This window comes from Talaromyces atroroseus (assembly GCF_001907595.1).
Source record: "Talaromyces atroroseus strain IBT 11181 chromosome Unknown scaffold_1, whole genome shotgun sequence".
NCBI classification, from domain to species: Eukaryota; Fungi; Ascomycota; class Eurotiomycetes; order Eurotiales; family Trichocomaceae; genus Talaromyces; species Talaromyces atroroseus.
Genome location: NW_017971433.1, coordinates 1,458,290 through 1,478,224, shown reverse-complemented (window position 1 = coordinate 1,478,224; position 19,935 = coordinate 1,458,290). Strand labels below are relative to the sequence as shown.

The 19,935-nt window shown below is 48.6% G+C and overlaps 8 protein-coding genes across 8 annotated transcripts, besides 1 other annotated feature; 5 read left to right on the top strand and 3 right to left on the bottom strand.

The window, feature by feature from the left end:
* Nucleotides 1–134: 134 nt before the first annotated feature.
* Nucleotides 135–1,081, top strand: UA08_01591 (hypothetical protein; the record flags this gene model as incomplete). Its single annotated transcript, XM_020261272.1, has 2 exons — nucleotides 135–206; nucleotides 236–1,081. The coding sequence occupies 2 exons, from the start codon at nucleotides 135–137 to the stop codon at nucleotides 1,079–1,081; spliced, it is 918 nt and encodes a 305-aa protein (XP_020123378.1).
* Nucleotides 1,082–1,460: 379 nt separating this feature from the next.
* Nucleotides 1,461–3,564, top strand: UA08_01590 (hypothetical protein; the record flags this gene model as incomplete). The annotated part of the gene is made up of 6 exons (XM_020261271.1): nucleotides 1,461–1,501; nucleotides 1,546–1,591; nucleotides 1,637–1,770; nucleotides 1,860–2,239; nucleotides 2,362–2,699; nucleotides 2,758–3,564. 6 exons carry the CDS (start codon nucleotides 1,461–1,463, stop codon nucleotides 3,562–3,564), a joined length of 1,746 nt encoding a protein of 581 aa, XP_020123377.1.
* Nucleotides 3,565–5,621: 2,057 nt separating this feature from the next.
* UA08_01589 (TATA-box-binding protein) lies at nucleotides 5,622–6,557 on the top strand (the record flags this gene model as incomplete). Its single annotated transcript, XM_020261270.1, has 3 exons — nucleotides 5,622–5,869; nucleotides 5,938–6,025; nucleotides 6,102–6,557. 3 exons carry the CDS (start codon nucleotides 5,622–5,624, stop codon nucleotides 6,555–6,557), a joined length of 792 nt encoding a protein of 263 aa, XP_020122902.1.
* Nucleotides 6,558–7,860: 1,303 nt separating this feature from the next.
* On the bottom strand, nucleotides 7,861–9,285 carry UA08_01588 (hypothetical protein; the record flags this gene model as incomplete). Its single annotated transcript, XM_020261268.1, has 2 exons — nucleotides 7,861–9,050; nucleotides 9,237–9,285. 2 exons carry the CDS (start codon nucleotides 9,283–9,285, stop codon nucleotides 7,861–7,863), a joined length of 1,239 nt encoding a protein of 412 aa, XP_020122903.1.
* A 463-nt stretch (nucleotides 9,286–9,748) lies between these two features.
* UA08_01587 (hypothetical protein) lies at nucleotides 9,749–10,955 on the top strand (the record flags this gene model as incomplete). Its single annotated transcript, XM_020261267.1, has 2 exons — nucleotides 9,749–9,855; nucleotides 9,920–10,955. 2 exons carry the CDS (start codon nucleotides 9,749–9,751, stop codon nucleotides 10,953–10,955), a joined length of 1,143 nt encoding a protein of 380 aa, XP_020123020.1.
* Nucleotides 10,478–10,533: a repeat region (Identified by RepeatMasker using a combination of RepBase library and repeat library created with RepeatScout).
* A 1,883-nt stretch (nucleotides 10,956–12,838) lies between the features above and the next one.
* UA08_01586 (hypothetical protein) lies at nucleotides 12,839–14,348 on the top strand (the record flags this gene model as incomplete). Its single annotated transcript, XM_020261266.1, has 2 exons — nucleotides 12,839–13,260; nucleotides 13,322–14,348. 2 exons carry the CDS (start codon nucleotides 12,839–12,841, stop codon nucleotides 14,346–14,348), a joined length of 1,449 nt encoding a protein of 482 aa, XP_020123021.1.
* Nucleotides 14,349–14,921: 573 nt separating this feature from the next.
* Nucleotides 14,922–16,847, bottom strand: UA08_01585 (hypothetical protein; the record flags this gene model as incomplete). The annotated part of the gene is made up of 1 exon (XM_020261265.1): nucleotides 14,922–16,847. One exon carries the CDS (start codon nucleotides 16,845–16,847, stop codon nucleotides 14,922–14,924), a length of 1,926 nt encoding a protein of 641 aa, XP_020123043.1.
* A 680-nt stretch (nucleotides 16,848–17,527) lies between these two features.
* On the bottom strand, nucleotides 17,528–18,847 carry UA08_01584 (hypothetical protein; the record flags this gene model as incomplete). Its single annotated transcript, XM_020261264.1, has 1 exon — nucleotides 17,528–18,847. The coding sequence occupies one exon, from the start codon at nucleotides 18,845–18,847 to the stop codon at nucleotides 17,528–17,530; it is 1,320 nt and encodes a 439-aa protein (XP_020123022.1).
* Between the last annotated feature and the right edge of the window lie 1,088 nt (nucleotides 18,848–19,935).

The window sequence follows — 19,935 nt, the reverse complement described above, 5'->3', positions numbered from 1 at the left end:
GTTTACGACGGGAAACGGAAATGCGAGACCCATCAAGATAGGATTCCCTGAATATAAACCCGTGCCTCGCACAAATAAAATCAACAAGCTTCTTTTTTCTTTTCAAACATCTAGTCACACAGAGAACTACAATCATGGCTCCTATTGCTACTGCAGATCTATCAACTTCGGTTCCGGCGCTCTCCCCGGAAGCCTTCCAATGCACTGTACTAACTCCTACCCTTTCCTCCAGCAGATCTTTCTTCTTTCCCGACTAACGTGCATTAAATGTAGTGGCGATGCACCCAAGGGCGACTGGCGCGCACAGCTCCGGGAGAATGGATTTGCTGTGATCAAGCACGCGATCCCTCAAGAACGAGCGGAAGCGTACCGTCACAAAGCTCGCCAATGGCTGAAGTCGTTTGGAAACGACAAGCTCGATTACGAGAACCCCAACACCTGGGTGGCAGAAAACCTGCCCGTCCAAAGCACAATCAACACTTTCAGTGCCTATGCCGTTGCGCATGAGAAGTTCATGTGGGATGCGCGACTGGAGCCCGGGGTGGTCGACGCCTTTGCTCAAATCTGGGGCACGGACGAGCTGATTGTGAGCTTCGACAGCTTGAACATCACCTTTCCCAACCGTAAGGACGTGCCTCGCAAAGGCGCGTGGGAGCACGTTGACCAGAGCCCGTTGCGTCGCGGCATGCACTGTGTCCAGGGCATTATCAACCTTTCCCCCGCAGGCCCTGACGACGGAGGTTTAGTGGTGTATCCAGGCTCGCACAAGTACCACGAGGAGTTTTGCAACACACAGACTGAACCGTCAACATGGAAGGCCCAAGACCTCTACTGGTTTCAGCCGGAACAGCTCGCCTGGTACGAAGCCAAGGGAGTCCGTCCACACAAGGTGTGTGCAGACATTGGGGATTTGATTGTGTGGGATAGCCGTACCACCCATTACGGTGCAGAGCCCACCGAAGCGAGCAATACCATCCGCACGGTTATCTACGCGGCATATTCCCCTGCAAAGCTGGCATCTTCGGAAACGCTGGAGCGCAAGAAAGAAGTCTTCCGCAATTACGGGGGCACTACCCACTAGCCTCACGACGTGGTTGTTCGCAAACGGGGGGCAATTCTGCCTAATGGCACGCCAGACCCTAGAGATCGTGAAAAGCCGTTGGAGGTGCCGGAAATGACGGACCGGTTGTTGAAACTGGCTGGCGTAAAGCCATATTAAAGGATTTGGCGACGGGATTGCTGCATTGGCTAGGAGAAAATGACAAATGTACTATAAAATTTCCACTGTTTCTCGGGCCCTGGTTGGCCTGTACTGCAGGGCCCCACATGGTAAAAAGATGCAAATTTAACTTTCTGTGTTGCAATCAAAAGTGAAGAAAGACTAAAACTGGCAGTGGCAGATCTGATTTTGCGCCTAACGCAATAAAAGCAGTCTGCTTTCACCTTTCACCTTGATCAGCATGTTACTGCGCAATTCGAACAGGACAAGAGGAATGCCGGCGTATGTAAAGCTGATAAAGGATAGAGTCTTATCTGTTGTTGTAGCCAATCAACCAACTGGAGAACAAATCCGGAGATGGGCTGGACTCGGGTATGTACCCGGCGTAGATAAAGAAGTCGAACTTACTCAATCAAGACTTCGACGGCATTCAATCCTACACATCCCTCCCCACGAGCTCTCTCTAATGCCACGCCAACGGACCGCGTGTTTTACATGCGCCTCAATCAAGACGGTCTGCAGTCAGGGCCAGCCCTGTCAGCGGTGCAAGCGTACGTATTGGTCTTGAATCGTGGGCTGTACTACAGCATCTGTTAAAACACAGGGAGGGCTTTCCTTAACGTGCTCGTACACGGCAAAGTTTGAGCGCTCGGGGGCGAGCGACTGTCGAAAGGGACAGTCTTCTCGTAGGGCGCGCCATCAGCGCTCCCGTCGAGGCTGCACGAACTGTTTACTTCGGTACGGACCTTTCTTCTTCTCCAGACGTGGATTCGTTTGTCTTACATGAGGATAGACGGAAGAAATGCGATGAGAAGTCTCCCATCTGCAACGAGTGTCGCCGACTCGGCCTTGTCAACTGCCAGTTGAGACAATCGGCCTCCAACGCATCGCCGGGCATCTTGGTTGAACAGCAGGAGAAGAAGGAAGAGGCCTACCTCTCGCCTCAATCCCCTCCAAGTGAAATCAACATCAACCAGGACCTAGAAATCAATGTGCAAGACTATCTAGGTCATATTGCTCGTATGCCCGAGGGAAACCTGGCGGGAATCACCCGCCGGGACCATTTCAGCAAAAGCAACGCACTGAAATCACGCAAACCCGCAACAAAAGCTATGCGAACCAACATTCTAGCTTCTTGGTAGCAATTGGCATTAGCCCAGAACAGCAAGCCGAATTTGACGCTACAGAGCGCCATCTGTTGATTCACTATGCCCAATACGTCTCCCGAGCGTTTGTTGTCGTCAACGACGACGAAAACCCATTCTTGAACGAAGTGTTGCAACTAGCAAAAGAATCAAAGCCGGTTCGCCATGCAATGCTCGCGTTGACTGCCTGTCATCTTTGCAAAGTATATCCAATGTTCGAGGATACACTAATTCTCCAGCATAGTCTGGCGTTGCACTATTTGAAGCTAGACCTGGAGTCGGGCGATGGAATTACATGCGCATTGGTTATATCTCTACTCCTTTGTCTATTTTGTGTAGGTGAACCCTCTAATTTTGCGCTCTTCCTTGCTAATAACTAGGAATATAAAACAGATCTGCCGCGGAGACTCTCCGAAATGGATTCTTCATCTCTACGGCGCCAAGGCTCTGATTGACCTGCATCAGGATGTTTCTACAGCCCCATCAAATTTTGCCTTGGACCTTTATGCAATCATATGCTGCAAAACGAGGATTACCTGTGATAGGGTTCCTGTTGTATCATCATCATCATCATCATTTACTTCAAGTAGGACTGAATTCATGGCGGCGGGCATTCATCCCTTGTTCGGCCTTGCTAGCTGTCTATACGAGAAGCTCGATTTGATAAGCCAGCTTCCTTTAAAGCGAAGCCAAATGCTCCCGGATTGTGTGAATTTCACTTTGGAAACTCGAAGTATTGAAAAATACCTCACAGAGTGGTCTGTACCGACGAACGTCAGGCATCAGAATACACAGTTGATTAGTGATACAGCCATGGCAGCAGAGGCAATTCGCTGGGCGGCACTAATACGACTCTATCAAATTATGGTTGAGGAGACGGAGCAGGAAAAGGAAGATATTGAGGAGAAGAAACAGATCGCTGTTGACAACCTTCTGAATGCGATTTCTTCCATTCCTCCTGGGTCGCCCGCAGACAGCCAGCTCCTCCTGCCTCTCTTCATGGCCGGGCTGGTCACTCCACGGAAAAGCGAGCGGCTGCAGATTGAATATCGACTCAGCATAGTCGAAAACATTGTGGTCCTGGGCAACATTTCTTGCGCGCATCAACTTCTTGATCTGGTTTGGGAGCGGTATTACAACGGAGAAGTCGATTGGCAAGCTTTGCTGCGAGTAGAGTATCCCCATGTATTGCTATTTTGAGGAAGCGAAGGGGTTGAATGATGGATCTTTATTTTCTTTGAATTGAATTATTCGACAGCCAGATTTCAAAGACCACGTTTAGGTCCCTATATCACGTTTCCCAGCGTCACACTGAGCCGAGGCGCAATCGCTTAGTTATTAGCTAGCTTATGAGGTTTTGCTAAAAGAAACCAGTCATTTCCATGTGGAGTGCTCTTGAGTAGCTCTAAATAATGCGGCTCATCCACATTTGCATGTGAACCTCAAGAAAATCGACTCGTAAGAATCTCTTTTCAAGCCCCAAACAAAGCTCGTTTACGGTATAGGACATGCCACAAATGTACGTTATAGCACATGCCCATGGCGTATATGTACAGAATGTGGGTGGAATGCTAGAAAACCACGTACGTATTCTGTGTTTGTGCAGCCTTGTAGGCATTCATTCGTTCGTTCGTTCCGGCTAACAAACACAGGAGATGAGATGCAGATTTACTGCATCAGACACTAGACAGATGAATATAATACTCTGTATAATGAGGAAACCGATCAACAACAAACAAATAAAGGCATTACCTAGTTATGACGGGTGGCCGGCAACACGCGCCAAACGAAGGGCGACGCGTCGCGTCTTGGCGCTTCCACCTCCTTTTTTTCGCGCTGAGAGACGCTCCTAGGTCTAAACACACAAGAAACAGCCGTGACTCCGTGTTTATCGAACTAGTAGAGCGAAAGAAAGAATATAGAGACAAGCCCATGCAAAGAGAAACAAGGGCATAGCAAGGCGGAAGAACTTTTTTGTTTCGCTTCACACCGGCTAAAGCGGCGGGATGTGGGTTCTGGGGATAATGGAGGGCACTGCCTGCAAGCGGTGATTGGATTGATGGGCAGGAAGAGGGTGGGGCGCTAGCTCTGGGATCGTAGCAGCCTATCAACAGGCATCCACGAAATGACTGTCTGACATCTTAGATAGTCTGTGCCAATCAGCAGCCTGCACGGACTGCCGTATCAGGCTTGGTAGGATGCGGGTGGGACTCACAGCGCGATACGCTCATAATTGGCGATCCCTGGCTGGAAGGTCGCAGAGCCGGTGGGCCGCCGACCGCCAATCAGGTGAGCAATGCGTCCTAGCCGCCGCCAAGGCCATGCCTGGCCATGGAAGCGGCAAGCCAGACTAGGCGTAATGCGGCCAGATCGCTCGCTGCTTTTGGCGCCACCGTGGGCCAGCCTCCCCTGACGACAGCCGCTCCCTCGGCGTATATAAGGAGGCTGCCACCCACTCCCACCCGTATTGCTGAATTCTTCTTCCTGGTCTTGGCACTGCGCGGAAAACGCCAGCACGTTACGTTCTTCTTCCCTCTCACCACCAACCACCGCCAGCAGCAGCAGCAACTCTCTGGTGCTACTCTCTCTCGCTCCACATTCCTCCAGGTCGCTCAATTCGGAAGAAGATACTACTTAGACCTCAACCCCCTCGATTGCCGTGATCGCTACTGTCGACACTCACGCGTCGGAAGTCCTATCTCCTCGCTCTCTCTTCTTACTTAATACCCCCCAGATAGACTATTCCAAATTGAAACAGGAGAAAGAAAAGAAAAGAAAAGAAAAGAATCCCCCAAAAAAATTCATTTTTTTAAACTCTGCTGTCGTCGTTTTGCCGCTGCTTGCCGTTGCCGAGTTCTGCGACCGTCCCAGTTTGGCTAAGTCTCAAGTCACCTGACCGTCACCTGACTCTCAGCGGAGCTCACCCTGCCTTCTTTCACGGCGACTTCCCTCAGTCCCGACTTTTGTTTCTCTTTCTCTTCTTTCCACAAAGCCACTGCTGCATATATCTTGCAGCAAACTGTAGGGGAGGCATTTAGTTGTTCATCTCCCACAAACGCAGGTAGGATTCCATTACTGTGTTTTCTCTCATGCAACTGCTTGCCACTTCTTCAACCTTGAACAGCCTCTTGATGGTCATTTGATGAGACTAGCTGTCTGACCTAAAAAGTCCCACTCTCAGGCTATATCGTCGAGAAGTCATCGCATCGAAACTCAGCGGAACTCAAGAATCTGCGCGTTTCGCTGAAATCGCAATCATGGATTCGCTTACCACCCATCCGTCGAATGCTCAGCAGGCAAAGGCCTTTACATCACCAGCATCGCTCTCCTTTCCTGGGGGTGCCGGAGATTTGACCCCACCGTCTTCAGAGAAAGAAGGCATTTTGGCTGGGTTGAATGGTCAGCAGCAAGGAGTGAATGCCAACGGCAATGGGGTGACACCCGCGACTCCGGCTGCGACTCCAGGTGCGAGCAATGTTGGGAGTGGCATTGTGCCTACTTTGCAGTGAGTATTCACTATGCTGTCTTTTTCTGGCCCACCAGAAAGCTGAACAAGACTCTTTTTCTTCCAAGAAACATCGTCGCAACTGTCAACCTTGACTGTCGCTTGGATCTGAAGACCATCGCGCTCCATGCTCGAAATGCAGAGTACAATCCAAAGGTACAATAAAACCTTGAAAAAAGAAGTATTGTGGATTTTTCAGACCTGTTTACTGAACTGGCATTTACTTGTCTAGCGTTTTGCGGCCGTGATTATGCGTATTCGTGAGCCGAAAACTACTGCTTTGATCTTTGCGTCCGGCAAGATGGTGGTTACTGGTGCCAAATCCGAGGATGACTCTAAACTCGCGTCGCGGAAATACGCTCGTATTATTCAGAAGCTTGGTTTTAATGCGAAGTTCACCGACTTCAAGATTCAGAACATCGTCGGCTCCTGTGACATCAAGTTTCCCATTCGTTTGGAAGGACTTGCCTCGCGCCATCACAACTTTAGCTCGTATGAACCTGAGCTCTTCCCGGGTCTCATCTATCGTATGATGAAACCAAAGATTGTCCTTCTGATCTTCGTCAGCGGCAAGATCGTGCTCACTGGTGCTAAAGTCCGAGAGGAGATCTATCAAGCTTTTGAACTGATCTACCCCGTGCTTTCTGGTATGGCCACTAAAATCCATATGTTTTCATGCATCTGCTGACTAGCGAACCATCAGACTTCCGTAAAACCTAATCAAAAGAAAAAAATTTGGGGTTGGTCAATCGGTGAGATTGCTACTCTTGTGGTAATCGTTTACGCCGAGATTCCGAACTATTGTATTAACATTATTCTTGTTTATCTAGAGTCCACGGGCGGCATGTGTTCACGCGTCGTTTGTCCAAATGACATTCGACTGACCACGCCTCATTCCCGAATCCGGACTCGCCTGTCACGATTGGTTGATGTTTAGCATTTAAGGGCGTTCTAGCGATTCGTTTGCTTGTCGGGTTTCTTCTTCTTTCTCCCTTTTTTCCTTCTTCCAAAAGAATATGTTCCAAATGTTACATTAGAAGATTGCATGACCGCAGACTGTTTTTTGAATCTTTCCATCTCGAGGAGGCGGCGGTACATTTGCGCTGGTCGGGTCAGTGCCTGCCTTTTTCTCTTTTTTTTTATTAATCATCACTTCGGTTCTAGCAGGCATCCCTTTACTTTTATGTATTGGCGATGAGTGGGGGGGAGCGTTTTCCATTGAGAAGCAGATTGTCTCCAGTGGCCTCTGCGCGAGGCACTGTGATTCTTTGGCAAGATATGATTTCACTTTAGTAGCTTTACAAACTAGGTCTTTTAAGTCTAGTTGAAAGCAACAAAATTATTATGAAACTCCTGGATATCAGTAATGTAGAAATCCATGTAATTGTTTTATGCGTAACTTGTGAGGAGACTAATATTTTGGCGTTTTTGTAAGTTATATTCATATTTATATTTGTATACCATTTCTGGATCAATCCCACACAATCATCACCACACCCCTCTTTCTGGGATAGCCAGCTAAATACGCAGCTACAGTCTTGATCACTAGACTACAGTTAGAAAATTAACCGCACGTGAGACTTTTATCTTCTGTAGCTACTATTACCGGATTCCGCTGTCGCCAACTACACATCTGTGCGGAGTCTGCGTGGGATGACTAATTTGAGTGAAATAAGCAAGGCATGGTTATACATACTCTATTACTGACTGATTGACAGACAAACAGATATACTACAACCGACTCGACCGGGCAATTTCGTCCTGCAGAATCATGCCTATCTTGCCTGACCGACTCCCGTCTTGTGTTACAACATGTCCGTCTCGTCGCACGAGGTGCTGTTCCGGCCATCTCCACAACTGCTGCAATTCTGGATCTAGCTTGCCCTCAAGAGCATCGACGATTTGGTCGCCCAACACTGGGAAGAATTTGTAGCCATGGCCACTGCCTCCGGTGGCTATGAAGAGGTTTGGATGGGATGGGTGGTAGGTTATTAGGAAATCTCCGGAGGGTCTTTCATGCCATAGATGATACGCATGGAGTTAGTCAGTTTCTCTAGTCTTTTCGTGTTTGCATCGAAGAAGAAGAAGAAGAAGAAGAAGAAGAAGAAGACATACGTATCTGAATACCAGCAAATCCGAGTACGCACGAATGGTCTCTCGGCAAATGCCGGTAACATCTCACGAAGAGCCCGACGACAGGCATCTTCCCCTTCCGCGGGAACTGGTACGTTGTATACAGGGACGCTAATATTCATCGTTTGCTGTTCATTGTTGGAGCTTCTGGTGGTGCCGGGTATTGGAATATCCTGTGGGTTCAGATAGCCATACGCATGGCGTGCGATCTTGAGCTCGTTATTTCGTGGCGGAATAATGAACATGCCCGTTGAAAAACTCAGAATAGTCGGCATGTGAGCCAACTGCGCCTGCTCTTCGTCTGAGATCTTGATATAGGCCAAAACTTGACCTGTAGCTTCGACCATGCCGCGTAAGTCAATCAACTTGGGTGTAGAGGCCCCAGTAGCCAGGATGACAAGATCAGCAGTAACTGTCGTGGTGGTGCCAGTCAGGTTGTCTTTCAGAATAACACCGGCTACTTTAAGTGGTGACGACGTCTTTTGAGCATCCCGATCCTCAAATATAAGTCTTTCCACCTCTCCATGTTTGATAGTGACTTTGTTTAGCTCGTCGAGTTTCTGCTTAGCAAATCGGACCCCCGATTCAGCATCTCCCCATCCTGATCCTCGGTTGAGATAGCCTCCAGCAATATTCATTCCCGCCGCGTATCGTGGCACAACTTTCTCTACATCTGCCTTGGTCGACAGGTAGACCACCTTGTCCGCTCCTTTTTCTCCTCCTCCTCCTCCTCCTCCTTCTTCTTCGAGCAGCCTCTTCACATTCTCATAGCTCTTTCTAGTATATCTCTCCGAATCAGGGTTGTCATCTGCGTAAAGCAGAGCTAGCCCGTTTTCCGTGTAACGCCCATCTTTACCCCATTCCGTAGTCCGCCATTTCTTGATCCCAGCTGCTGCTAGTTTGGCGTATGCGGGGTTGGCATAGTCTGCTCGGATGATGCGCGACGAGTCGACTGATGAGCCGTGAGGGTTGGGGATTGTGGGTGAAGCCTCGATGAGGGTGATTTTGTTGTTTGGGTGTCGTTCTGAGAGCGATAGGGCGGTTGATACTGTGTGGACGGGGTTAGTTTTCTTTTTTTTCTTTCAGACGTTTTAGTTGATATCCGAATGGTCGTTATGTTTGATGGGCATAGTCCACTGAAATCACCGAGCAAACCCCAGACACGAGTTCATCAACTGGACATTGGAAAATCCACACGACGAAGATGTATGTCTCTAATGCCCCCAATACTTACACCCGAATACCCCGCCTCCGACAATCAATATTGACTGCGGTAGGGCCATGTGGATTCTCCTTTTCGTCTGTCAAAGCGAGTTCACGATGTGAAGTATGCCAATGCAAACAAGAGGACGCAATTGGGATCCGCTATAAGACAAGGAAGACTGTGAACAGTGAAGATAACTAACTTATCAAATGGGTCTTGAGTATGAGTCAGATAGTGGAGGGCCGAGGGAAATAGATGGCCGTTTTATTGGTGGACATGATTCGCATCAGACATCAGTGATTAACTGTTTACCATCCGATTTGCTGAACGCATATCTGTCTGTATATGGCAAGCAAATAGAATGAGCTCCATATCTCACTTTAATTGGATTGCGTGGATTCTGTAGTTGAGGTCAGAGGGAAGGACGACATGTGATCCGATCTATGCCCAATTTAGCCTAGCCGGACCATGCCGTTGACCTCGAGTCGAAAGTCTTCATTCAAAAGGAACAAGAAGAGGGAGTTATACAACTTTCTATCGATATGCTTGTCTCGGGAAATACAGACAGAACCGTCCGGGAGCTGTCACGTCTGTACAGCACTAGGAGCCGAAAATCACACAGAAAACCACCGCAACCGAAAAAACCCACGTAAGATTGACACTCGTTACTGCTATCAAACACGTTGGAAAGAACACTAACAACAACAACGCAGAAGAACCAATGCTTTTGACAATCTGAATGCGAAGCCGGCTGCTGTGCGTAGCACGGTCTCTCCACGCACACTGACTGTCTTTGGCGTCGGCGTTCTGAGCATTAGCCTATATTGCGGCTACTTGTATTCATCATATCGACAAGCAGTAGCTCATTCGAAAACACTACAGGTGCCAGAAGATGTATCTGATCGATACAATTCTACAGCCACTGGCTACGATGCCGAGGTGGAGCTTGGAGAAAGATTTATGCGGCTAGGTGCGAGGAGAAAAGAACTTGTTCGAATGGCTCGTGGGGATGTGCTGGAAGTGAGTTGTGGTACTGGCCGGAACATGGAGTACTATCAGCTTGGAGAGCGAAGAGGGCTTGATAGTCAAGGTCACTCTGAGATACAGGGCTGTCGATCGGTTACATTTGTCGATCTGAGTCCGCAGATGGTGGAAATTGCTCGACAAAAGTTCCGAAAACAATACCCCGACTTCACAAAGGCTGTGTTTCGCGCGGAAGATGCCAGAGAGGTTCTTCCAACAGCTGCCAGCGCTGATCCGAGGGGTGGTGAGTCATCGTCATCGTCGTCGCCATCGCCATCACCATCGCGGTCGTTGCCAACGTTGTTCTTCTCACAGAAGACATCGACAGGACCCCCGACTGCGGAATCATCCGAGATGCCGCCTTCCTCCCATACAGCAGAGAAAGCAGGATGGGCATTCTCGAGATCTCACTTCGACACTGTGCTAGAAACTATGGGATTGTGCTCCACCACAGACCCGGTTGGTCTGTTGCGACACCTGGGCTCTATCACGGAGCCCCAAAAGGGGCGAATATTACTCCTGGAACACGGTCGATCCCACTATGACTGGCTGAATAAAGTCCTGGATAATTTAGCGCCAGCACACGCGCATCGACACGGGTGCTGGTGGAATCGTGATATCGGGCATATCATCGAGCAGAGCGGGCTCGAGGTTGTGGAGATTAAACGGTATCATTTGGGGACAACGTGGAGGGCTGTTTTGAGGCCGAAGGCGGCTACTCCATAACAATCATGTACGAATATGTATAATAATATTTTTTTGATTAATCTTTAGCATGTCTTGAACCTCGAAGATGAGAATTGCATATGATGGATGGAGAGTATAACCAATTAATGCATACCCCAAGAAGACATATACAACGGCCGTATGCGTACTAGCCTGCAAATTTAGGCCCATCCACCCATTCCTGACATGTCGGATTTTCGGTGATCTACATGGAGTATACTGCAGGCTGCAGCGTGTCTGTGCTAGGTATTACATGTATGTGACATGTGCGGTTTAGATGTTTATACGTCGAGTAGTCTCATCTACTCCCACGGCGCATAAAAGCTTGGAATTAGTGCCTGAGTGGAGTGCAAGGATTCTCCTTACGGCGTAGAAACGATAAATTTTGAAATCCTGTTGTCATGGCAAAAGGGATCCACGAATAGGAGTCGATGCTACGTACCCATTCCACGCGACAGTGGGGCTGGCTCAGTACACTCCGTTCAACTACAATAATGAGGGTGGGAACTGGGAAGTTGGTACTTGACTTGGTACTCCGACGAAATACGTACGCGCTCTTTCTCTGAGTATGAGTACAGTACATACTCATAGGCAGCAACTGTGGCGTGCAACAAACCAAAACGGGTTCCCACGAAGTTCAATGTCTGATTGTATATAATTATACGCCCCATGATTGGATGGGGAGCGCATCCCTCGGTTCCGACCGAACGGTGCGCGCATCCCATTGGCCCATCTACCGGGGCTAGTCCCATTCCTGCACTCCAGGCTCCAGAATGCACCACTAGTCCTGTTTCGGACTAATGCCGCTGGCGTGGGTCCACGTCCAGCCACTGGCGGCTCTGATTGGCCGCTGCAAATGCATCTCACTGAGGCAGGATGTCTCGGATTCCGCCTGCCTGTTTTATTTTTATTTTTTTATTTTTTTTGGCAGCCTCCCTGCTTCCCGTCCGTCGCTCCTTCTGCGTTTACTCAGATTTCAATTTCTTTCTTATCGGGAAGGAGCGACTGGAGAGGCGAAAAAGGGGAAGGAGCATCTTTACTTATTTCTACGGAGTATTCACTTTGTTTCCTCGTAACTCTTGATGATCCTCTGTGGTGACGTCCTCGGCCTCGTCATAGACATACATTATTTTGCCCCTGCATGCTTGCCATTGTGCTCGTCCTAGGCGGTGTGACAACTTTGCCATCCAGAACTTCCGTCCTCTCTTTGCTCGTTGATCGCTGTTCTTTTCTATTCCCATCTCCCGCTCTTCATCCCAACCCCCCCCCGGTTCCGTTTCTATTTCTATTTCTCTCTCGGTTTCCTTTTCTTTTTGATTCTTCTCTTTCATCTGCTGGGGTTGTACCGTCGCATTCTTGCGATTTGCCAACCAGGATTTCCCCCCCCCCCCCAAGAAAGCACCCCCGCTGATCCATAACCATCCGTCTTATATTGCCCAATCAAGCTCTGTACAAACAAACGGAGGGTCGCGCTCGCTCTCTTTTTTTTTTTTTTTTTTTTTTTTCTTTTTTTTCCTTCTGGCTGGTCCCCTTTAGCGCATCCCCACTCGACCTCCTGCCGATTTGTTCCGCCCTGCGATCTCTTCGCATCTTCTGCCAGCCAGCTTGCGTGCCCTTTTTTTTTTTTTGTATCCTCCTCATCCCCTTTCATCATTGTGCTTTTCCCCTCTGTTTTTATTTTTATTATTTTTATTACCATTACCATTATTCTTATTCTTATTCTTCTTCTTTTTATTCTTATCACTGTTCTTATTATTATTGTTTTGTTTTGTAATAAATTAATTCCCCTTGCTGTTCGTGTTTATCCGTTCTTCGCCTCCCATCCATCCATCCATCCATCCATCCCCCTACAACCCCAAAAATCACACCAACACACTTTCAGTATGCCTTACAATACACGACGCAAGTCACTGTCGCTCCCTTCTTTGGGCATTCACTTGCCTAACGCCTCCCGCTCGCACAGGTCTCCGTCTGCCTCGAAAAGCTCTACTTCCAGTGTGACTGTCGCGGACGACCAGATTCCCCCCTCGAAGAAAGTCAAGAGATCGCATGAGGTCGATCCAAACTTGAAGAGCGCAGAGAAGGTTGCCGCTGGTCGTATAAGGAATGCGCGACGCGCCTATGAGCACACTCCGCCGCCTTCGCCGGGAGACGCCGTCGCGGCCCCAATAAAAATCGACACCGAGGGCATTAACGACGACGTCGTCGTCGCCGCAATCGAGCAGCTGGAAAGAACCGGGAATAAGCCGCATCTGGTGCGCGAGCTGGCCGCTGTGCTAGTGAAGATCAATGACACCGTTGCCAAGTAAGTTTACTTACTCTTCTCAAGTCATGTCGCATTCACATTTGCTAATTCCTTTTCCTAGTTCCGCGAACCCTGCCGCGCTGCTTTCCTCTCGCATCAGTGCCTACATGAAGCGATCCTGGACTGCGCTGTCACCGTGTCCCATCGGCAAAGAACTCATCAACGTGCATCCGCGAAAGGTGTTTTACTATCTTACCAATGCTCCCCACCAGCCCCTACCTGAGAATTTGGAGGATATGGTTGCCTTGGATGAGAAAAGGTTGACTCCTAGCCTCTCGAGCTCAAGCGTTGATCAAGATGAGGACGATGCCATGGCGCGAGAGCGGTCGCGTCTCAGTCCCAGTCCTGAAATTGATCTCTCTTCCCCTGAATTTGATGAAGAACACGACACTTTTAATGCGCGCCACTCAGCAGACTCACATACAACCCAAAATAATAGCCACCATCGCCTATCGCACAATCATCGAGCGGCTTCTCCGCCCCTGGAAGGTGACGAACGGGAGTTTACCCAGACTGCCAGCTCCTTGCGCGAACGAGCTTCCGAAGAGAAAGCTAGTCGCCAAAGCAGTCTAGCTGCTTTCAGCATGCCAGCCTCGGATGAACCGGAAGCCCAAGCTGATGGGTATCCCGGTTCTCCTATGGACGAAGATCCCCTCACTTCAATCAGCGAGAAGAATCAATATGAAGATTACTTCTCGCATGGCAGCTCGCGCGATCAGGAACAAGATATAGACGACGCTGCTGTCGCCGCTTTGTTCGGTACATCGCCCTCTCCGTCGCTTACTTCGGTTGCATCCTCTCTGTCGTCTGGTACGACTGCATCATCCGAAGCGGACATTCTGGGTGATTCACCCTCATTACACAGCGTCAGTGGCGCTGTTAATACTACCACTTCTGAGGATGGCATTTCTTCCCCCCTAAAGCGGCCATTTGACCTGGTCGAGACTGGTTTCCCGACAATGTCGGTCATGGGCACAAAGCTGTCCAGGACTTTTGACTTTGACATGATCATAGATTCCTGGAGTGATCTTCGCAGCCCTGAAACCGTCGAGGTTGATGAGCTCGATGAGATGTTTGCCGACATCTAAGATATAACATCTTTCTCGTCTCCGTTTCTAAACAATTTCTTTATCTCCTCTCCTCTCGATAAGACTTCAGATACCTGTTTGATTTTTAGGGTTGTGGCAATATTACTCTGTTTTGTCGCAATCAATTTGCATGACACGCAAGCATGACTTTTCTGCTTTGGGTTTGGTTGGTGTTTGGGATTACTCTTTCACTTCTTTCTTACTGTACATGTCTTCTATATCAAACCCTTTCTCCCCCTCTACTACTAAAAAGGCTTATTCGGAGTTCCTGTTTTGTGTTTTGGGGGTTCGCTATATGTGTATGTGTGTGTGTGTGTGTGTGTGTGCTATACCGTTTGTTCACTACCTACCTATACCTGTCTTTCATACCTCGACCAACCTGAAACGTTTACGTGTATTATTGAAAGTGTATTTTTTTCAAAAGCAGAGAACCGAATTAAAACAGATTGATCAATGGAATTTATATAGACGCTTCGCGAGTGATCTTTTTAAAGCGGATTATCAATAATTCCCAAGCTTGTTGAATCCAATAAAAAAAAAATTTTCGATACATATGTATAATAATGATACGTATCAAACCTCTCCCTCCTCACTTCCACCCCCATAATCATCACCATTATTACCACCACTGCCCCCGACCTTTGTCTCCTCGGCACCTTGGTGGTTATTATTATTACTATTATTCACGGCACTACTATGACTATGACTATGACCATGATCACGATCACGGTCACGGTTCGTAGTTTCAACGACAATCTCACCTTCTTCCCTATCTTCCGTTATCTCCCCTTCTTCATTGCCTTGTCGGTCTCTTTCCTCGTTGGCTTTCTGTCGCGATGACGATGGCGCGTTTGGTAGCTGGCTGTTATTGCTGGTTCGTTGTTGTGGCAGTGTAGATGATTCCGTGGACGGCCTTTTCTCGCGCGGTAGTCGGTCATTATAGTTGTTAATGTTGTTGTCGCGGTAGTCTCGGCTGCGACCTCGGTCTCTATACTCTCCTCCGCCGCCTTCGTAACTATCTGACCTGCGCCAATCGCGACCCCGATCCATATACCTATCATGATCCCTATATCTATCCCGGTCTCGCTCACGGTGACGGTTGGAGTGGTGGTGGTAGTTGTCATTGCGATTGGGGCCGAGTTTCTCATTTCGCGCCAGTCCCTGCTGCACAATCTCATCTATCCGTTGTTGCACAGGATCAACAGAACCTGAAGGAGTCTGTCCATCAACACCTACAGGCGGAGGCGGCGGTGGAGGGGGAGGATATTGTGGTTGTTGCTGCTGCTGCTGTCGTCGTCGATATGCGTCATCTATAGCGGCAGACGGAATACGTGAGTTGGCTGGCCGAGGTGTTTGATGGTGGCCATTTGCAAGAGGGCGCTGGGCTCCTGACGAACTCCGGGGACTGCGGGAGGGATCAGGTGTCAAACGTTGGCGTTTCGGTGACCGCTCACGTGTGCGGTTGCTTTCATATAATGAGGGTTTCCTCGTTGGAGACAAGCGCTGTTGATGGCTGTCCTCCGCTTCCGCTTCTCTCGATCGTTTACGACCATTCAATTCTGCTGCAGACATCGACTCTGATACGCTATGAGGATTCGGGTTGACGATCCGTGTGGATTCCTGGGCATTGTCGCCATCTTCCGGGATATTCGGGTACTCGTGCGCCTGCCTGTGGACAGTAATATTTCTTTCGTAAAGCTGAACCATACGACTGACGGCGCGCTGAACTTCTGAGAGATTGACATCGAGTTGTTCCCACCAAGGACGGCCTTCCTCGTCATCCTCAAACGCCACATCACACAGTCTGGCGCCCGCCCAAAGAGCAGCAGCAGCAATAGTCCGGGGATAGAACTGCAGGCAGAGAACAGTGTAGTTGGAATCATTGAGAAACGCCCAGGCGGCATTTCGCAATGCTTTGTGGTCGTTCTTGCCAAAATAGCAGAGGAAATCATAGCAGATCTTGTGCGGCTGTTCCAATTGAAGGTCAAAGCATAATGCCTCCAGACACAAATCTTCATAGGCCACTAGTGTATCTTTCCACCTCCAAAATTCTTTGCTTTGCTCGTCGACTTCAAGATTGTTGTTCTTTTGCGCGACGCGACAACAGGCGATGACGAATTCCTTTATCTTCCGTGTGTTCTCGTCCACTTTACTTGCCAGAAACAGACACCCTGCTGCGACAGAGTACGGATGCAAGCCGGGCCTTCGAGGAAGATCGACCATACTGTACCGTACAAAGAACCGATGTAGGAAAACGGCGGCAGTCGTCAATGTGAGCTGAGGAAGCTTCAGCATGATGCCCACTTGGACAATGAAATTGACTCCTTTGCTACGCTGCACATGCTCCGTTTCCATGCTCATCCCATCCAGCAATGACGGTGTTCTCGTAAGCTCTTCATCTGTGAAATACCACTGTTTCTGCGATTCGAGGATGACCTGATTGGAGGGCGCCGGCACCGGTCGTCTCGGAGGATGCTGGGAGGTATTATTGGCAGCCATAGCACGTAGTTAGCTGGCTTAGGCTGTGTCGACTGGCTTCGCTCACTCGTTCGTTCACTCGCGCAATGACGCTCTCGTTTCGTTTGGGCCAGGTGCTCGCAAGAATTTAAGGCCAACTTGGTAGGTCGACTGCAGATTGAAAAACCTCCCTTCAGAAATTTCCCATAAACCTCTTTTTTTCTTTTCTCTCTTTTTCAAACATGTCAGATGGGAGTCAAGGCATGGCGAAATGCGCCTAGCTTCATGCTGTCGGTATAACCAAAGAGCAAACGAGGTAATAATAAAGATGGCTAGGATTATCGCGGTCCAATCAAATTTGTTCCGGCACGATTTTCTGCCCCTTGATGCCGCCCTGTTCACAAACTGCTCCGTTCTCGGCCTTTTCTTGTTCACCATATTTAATATTCTGTAACTACGGCCTATTACTTCTCGCTCAATTATAAACCCTCGGTGAGAAGCACAATCAAATGTAAAGTTGCTAAATTTCATTATTTCGTACGATGCCCATGGTATCTAAATACTCAAAAATAGTAGACTCCCAAAACCAAAACTCCAAGTAATCTTTAGATCTCACAGTAGATGTCACTTAATATATACTTTTCCATGATCACATGCGCCGGCTCACCAGAACGTAAATGGTTGGGAGATTTGATAGCAGTGTAGATTCAGACCAAGCCAGATCACTCCTCTTCACTGACTTCACTTTCCTCGTCGCTTGGCACATATCTTTGAGCTTGCTGTAGGCTTTGGGTCCGTGACGCCTCCTCTTCAAATGCCGCTTCCATTTCTGCTGCTAGAGCATCCTCGTCCTCGTCCTCGTCCTCATCCTCGTCATTATGCTCCCTAGCCGGGGGGGTCAAAGATCTTGCCGACGCTGCCACGTTCTGTCTGGCAGGAGACGGCAGACGAAGAGCTTCGATTTCTTCATCATCATCGTCGTCCTCCTCCCTCTCATTTTCATCCTCATCTGTACCATTAACAGAGTTATTGCTGGATGAAAAGTGTGTTGGGTCGACCTGGAAAATGGGTCGTGTGGGCGGGGACCCCATGTCAATGATGATTCCTCCTTCTTCAACAATAATATTGGAGCTTGGTGAGGCCATGGCTTGGCTAGATTTCTGTTGTCGTTGCTCATGCTCTTCACCGTCAGACTGCCCTAGGCCGGATATGCTTATATCATCTTCTGGGTCCACACGCGGTGCCGACTTAGGTTGAGGTTTTGTCTTTGTAGTGGATGCTTTAATAGCTGGGCTAGCCTTGGGTGCTCGTTTTGGTTGCCGCAAAGGATTAGTCTGCTGTTTGGGCCTGGGTGGTGCTGACGGCTTGGCCTTCTGAGCCTTTGTAGGCGGCATCGTAGGGGTAGCAGCCCTGCTGACGACATTATGCGGATCCGGTGTTGTGGTTGTTGACATGATTGGTTTCGCCTTTTCAACATCTGGCTTGGGGAGGAAATGCCGAAAGTCATAGGGATTGTCCTGCTCAGCATCTTCTGGTTTCTCGTCATCGGACTCGTCTCGAGATGTATGGTCACCGTCATCCCCGAGTGTGTGCAGTTGCTCATATTGTTCAATTAATTCCTTGTTTTTCCCGGGAGCAGAGCGCAGATTGAAATGCAGACTGGCGTTGACAGGCTCCAAGATAAAGGCCTTGCGATTCGGGTCAAAAATCAGGACAAGATTCCTTGCTTCGGAACCCTGGACTGGCATAGACGGGTCTATGCTGCCTCGGTATTTGTATTCCAACGTGGTCTGCTCGGCATTCCCGGCCTTATCTGTAATCGCGAGGTTATATATGTCTTGTGATATCGGGGAGCGAGTGATCTTTGTCCGTTGATGCGCGGTTGCGGACTTGCTCTTGTGGTTGTATGTGATGTTTATGAATGTAGTGGCATCCGCACCACCCTTCCTGGCCAACTTGTCGCCGAGCAGGATCGGATATTCGCCCTGCTTTGTAGGGTCAATCATCATGCCGGTGGGCGGTGCCGACGCAGAGAGGGCCATATGGACCTAGTTAGAAGAATATCGAGGTTAAAGACAGATCAAATGGTTGATGTAGAAGTATAGAAGTGGGAGGGCGAAAAGGCCGCTGGTTGTACGAGCGAAATCGGGTATATCTTGAATTTAGCGGAGTGGATGAGGAGATAAGCAATGCATTATAGGAACGATCGCAACGATAGAGATATATATGTATATAACGGGCTAAAGAGCAGAAAGGACAGCGCCCTTACATGTCTTGCACGATGACAAAGGGGCAGATGGGACAGGCGAATAAGAATAAGTCAACAATGAACGATCAAAATAATGAATAGCGCGCTAATCAAGTGACTTCGGCCCTGTTCCTCCGAGCGGGCCGGCCTGGTCTACCAGGTACTGACAATGTTGACCACTGTGATAGACCCCTTCCAGACCGACCCAATCACGCGCCAGTGGTGTAGCGGTAACATTGATCTCTTCCATCAAGGTAGACATCCTGCAAAGATTAGCTCTGGGTTCGACTCCCAGCTGGCGCAATCTTCTTTTTTTATTCACTTATTATTTTTCTTCTGTTTTTTTCCTTAACAGTTTCTCAACCTTCTAGTTCTTTTTGACCCTTTGTCTATCCAGGCATGCCGAAGGTCGTTGGAGACAATTTTACGGTTTGGTTTCACGTTGGTCTCTATGTAGTGCGAACAAGCTACTTAAATTGGTAGTAAGTGAGGATTGGTATCATATTATATATATATATATATATGCATTGATAAAGTAGCTAGTAGCCTATAACCAAAGATCTAGGGTTACCGGGCGAGATGGGGCTGGTTTACTATCAGTCCAGGTAGTGAGTGCATATATTGTATCCGGAGACGCGGAAGATCGGGTCATATGATATAATCCACACAATAAATAAACAGCTTGGCACAGGCGTAACTACCTTCAGGTCATAAAGAGGAACCACTAATTATATCGATTATCATAGAAATAAAAAGGTCATTTCACCACAGGCTGCTAAACCAGACGTCTGTTCCAAGGGTGGCCAAGTATATGATAGCCTGTAAGGCAAAGTCTTGGTTCTTTCCCGGTTTAGATGAGTATATCTACCAACGAAAGACACT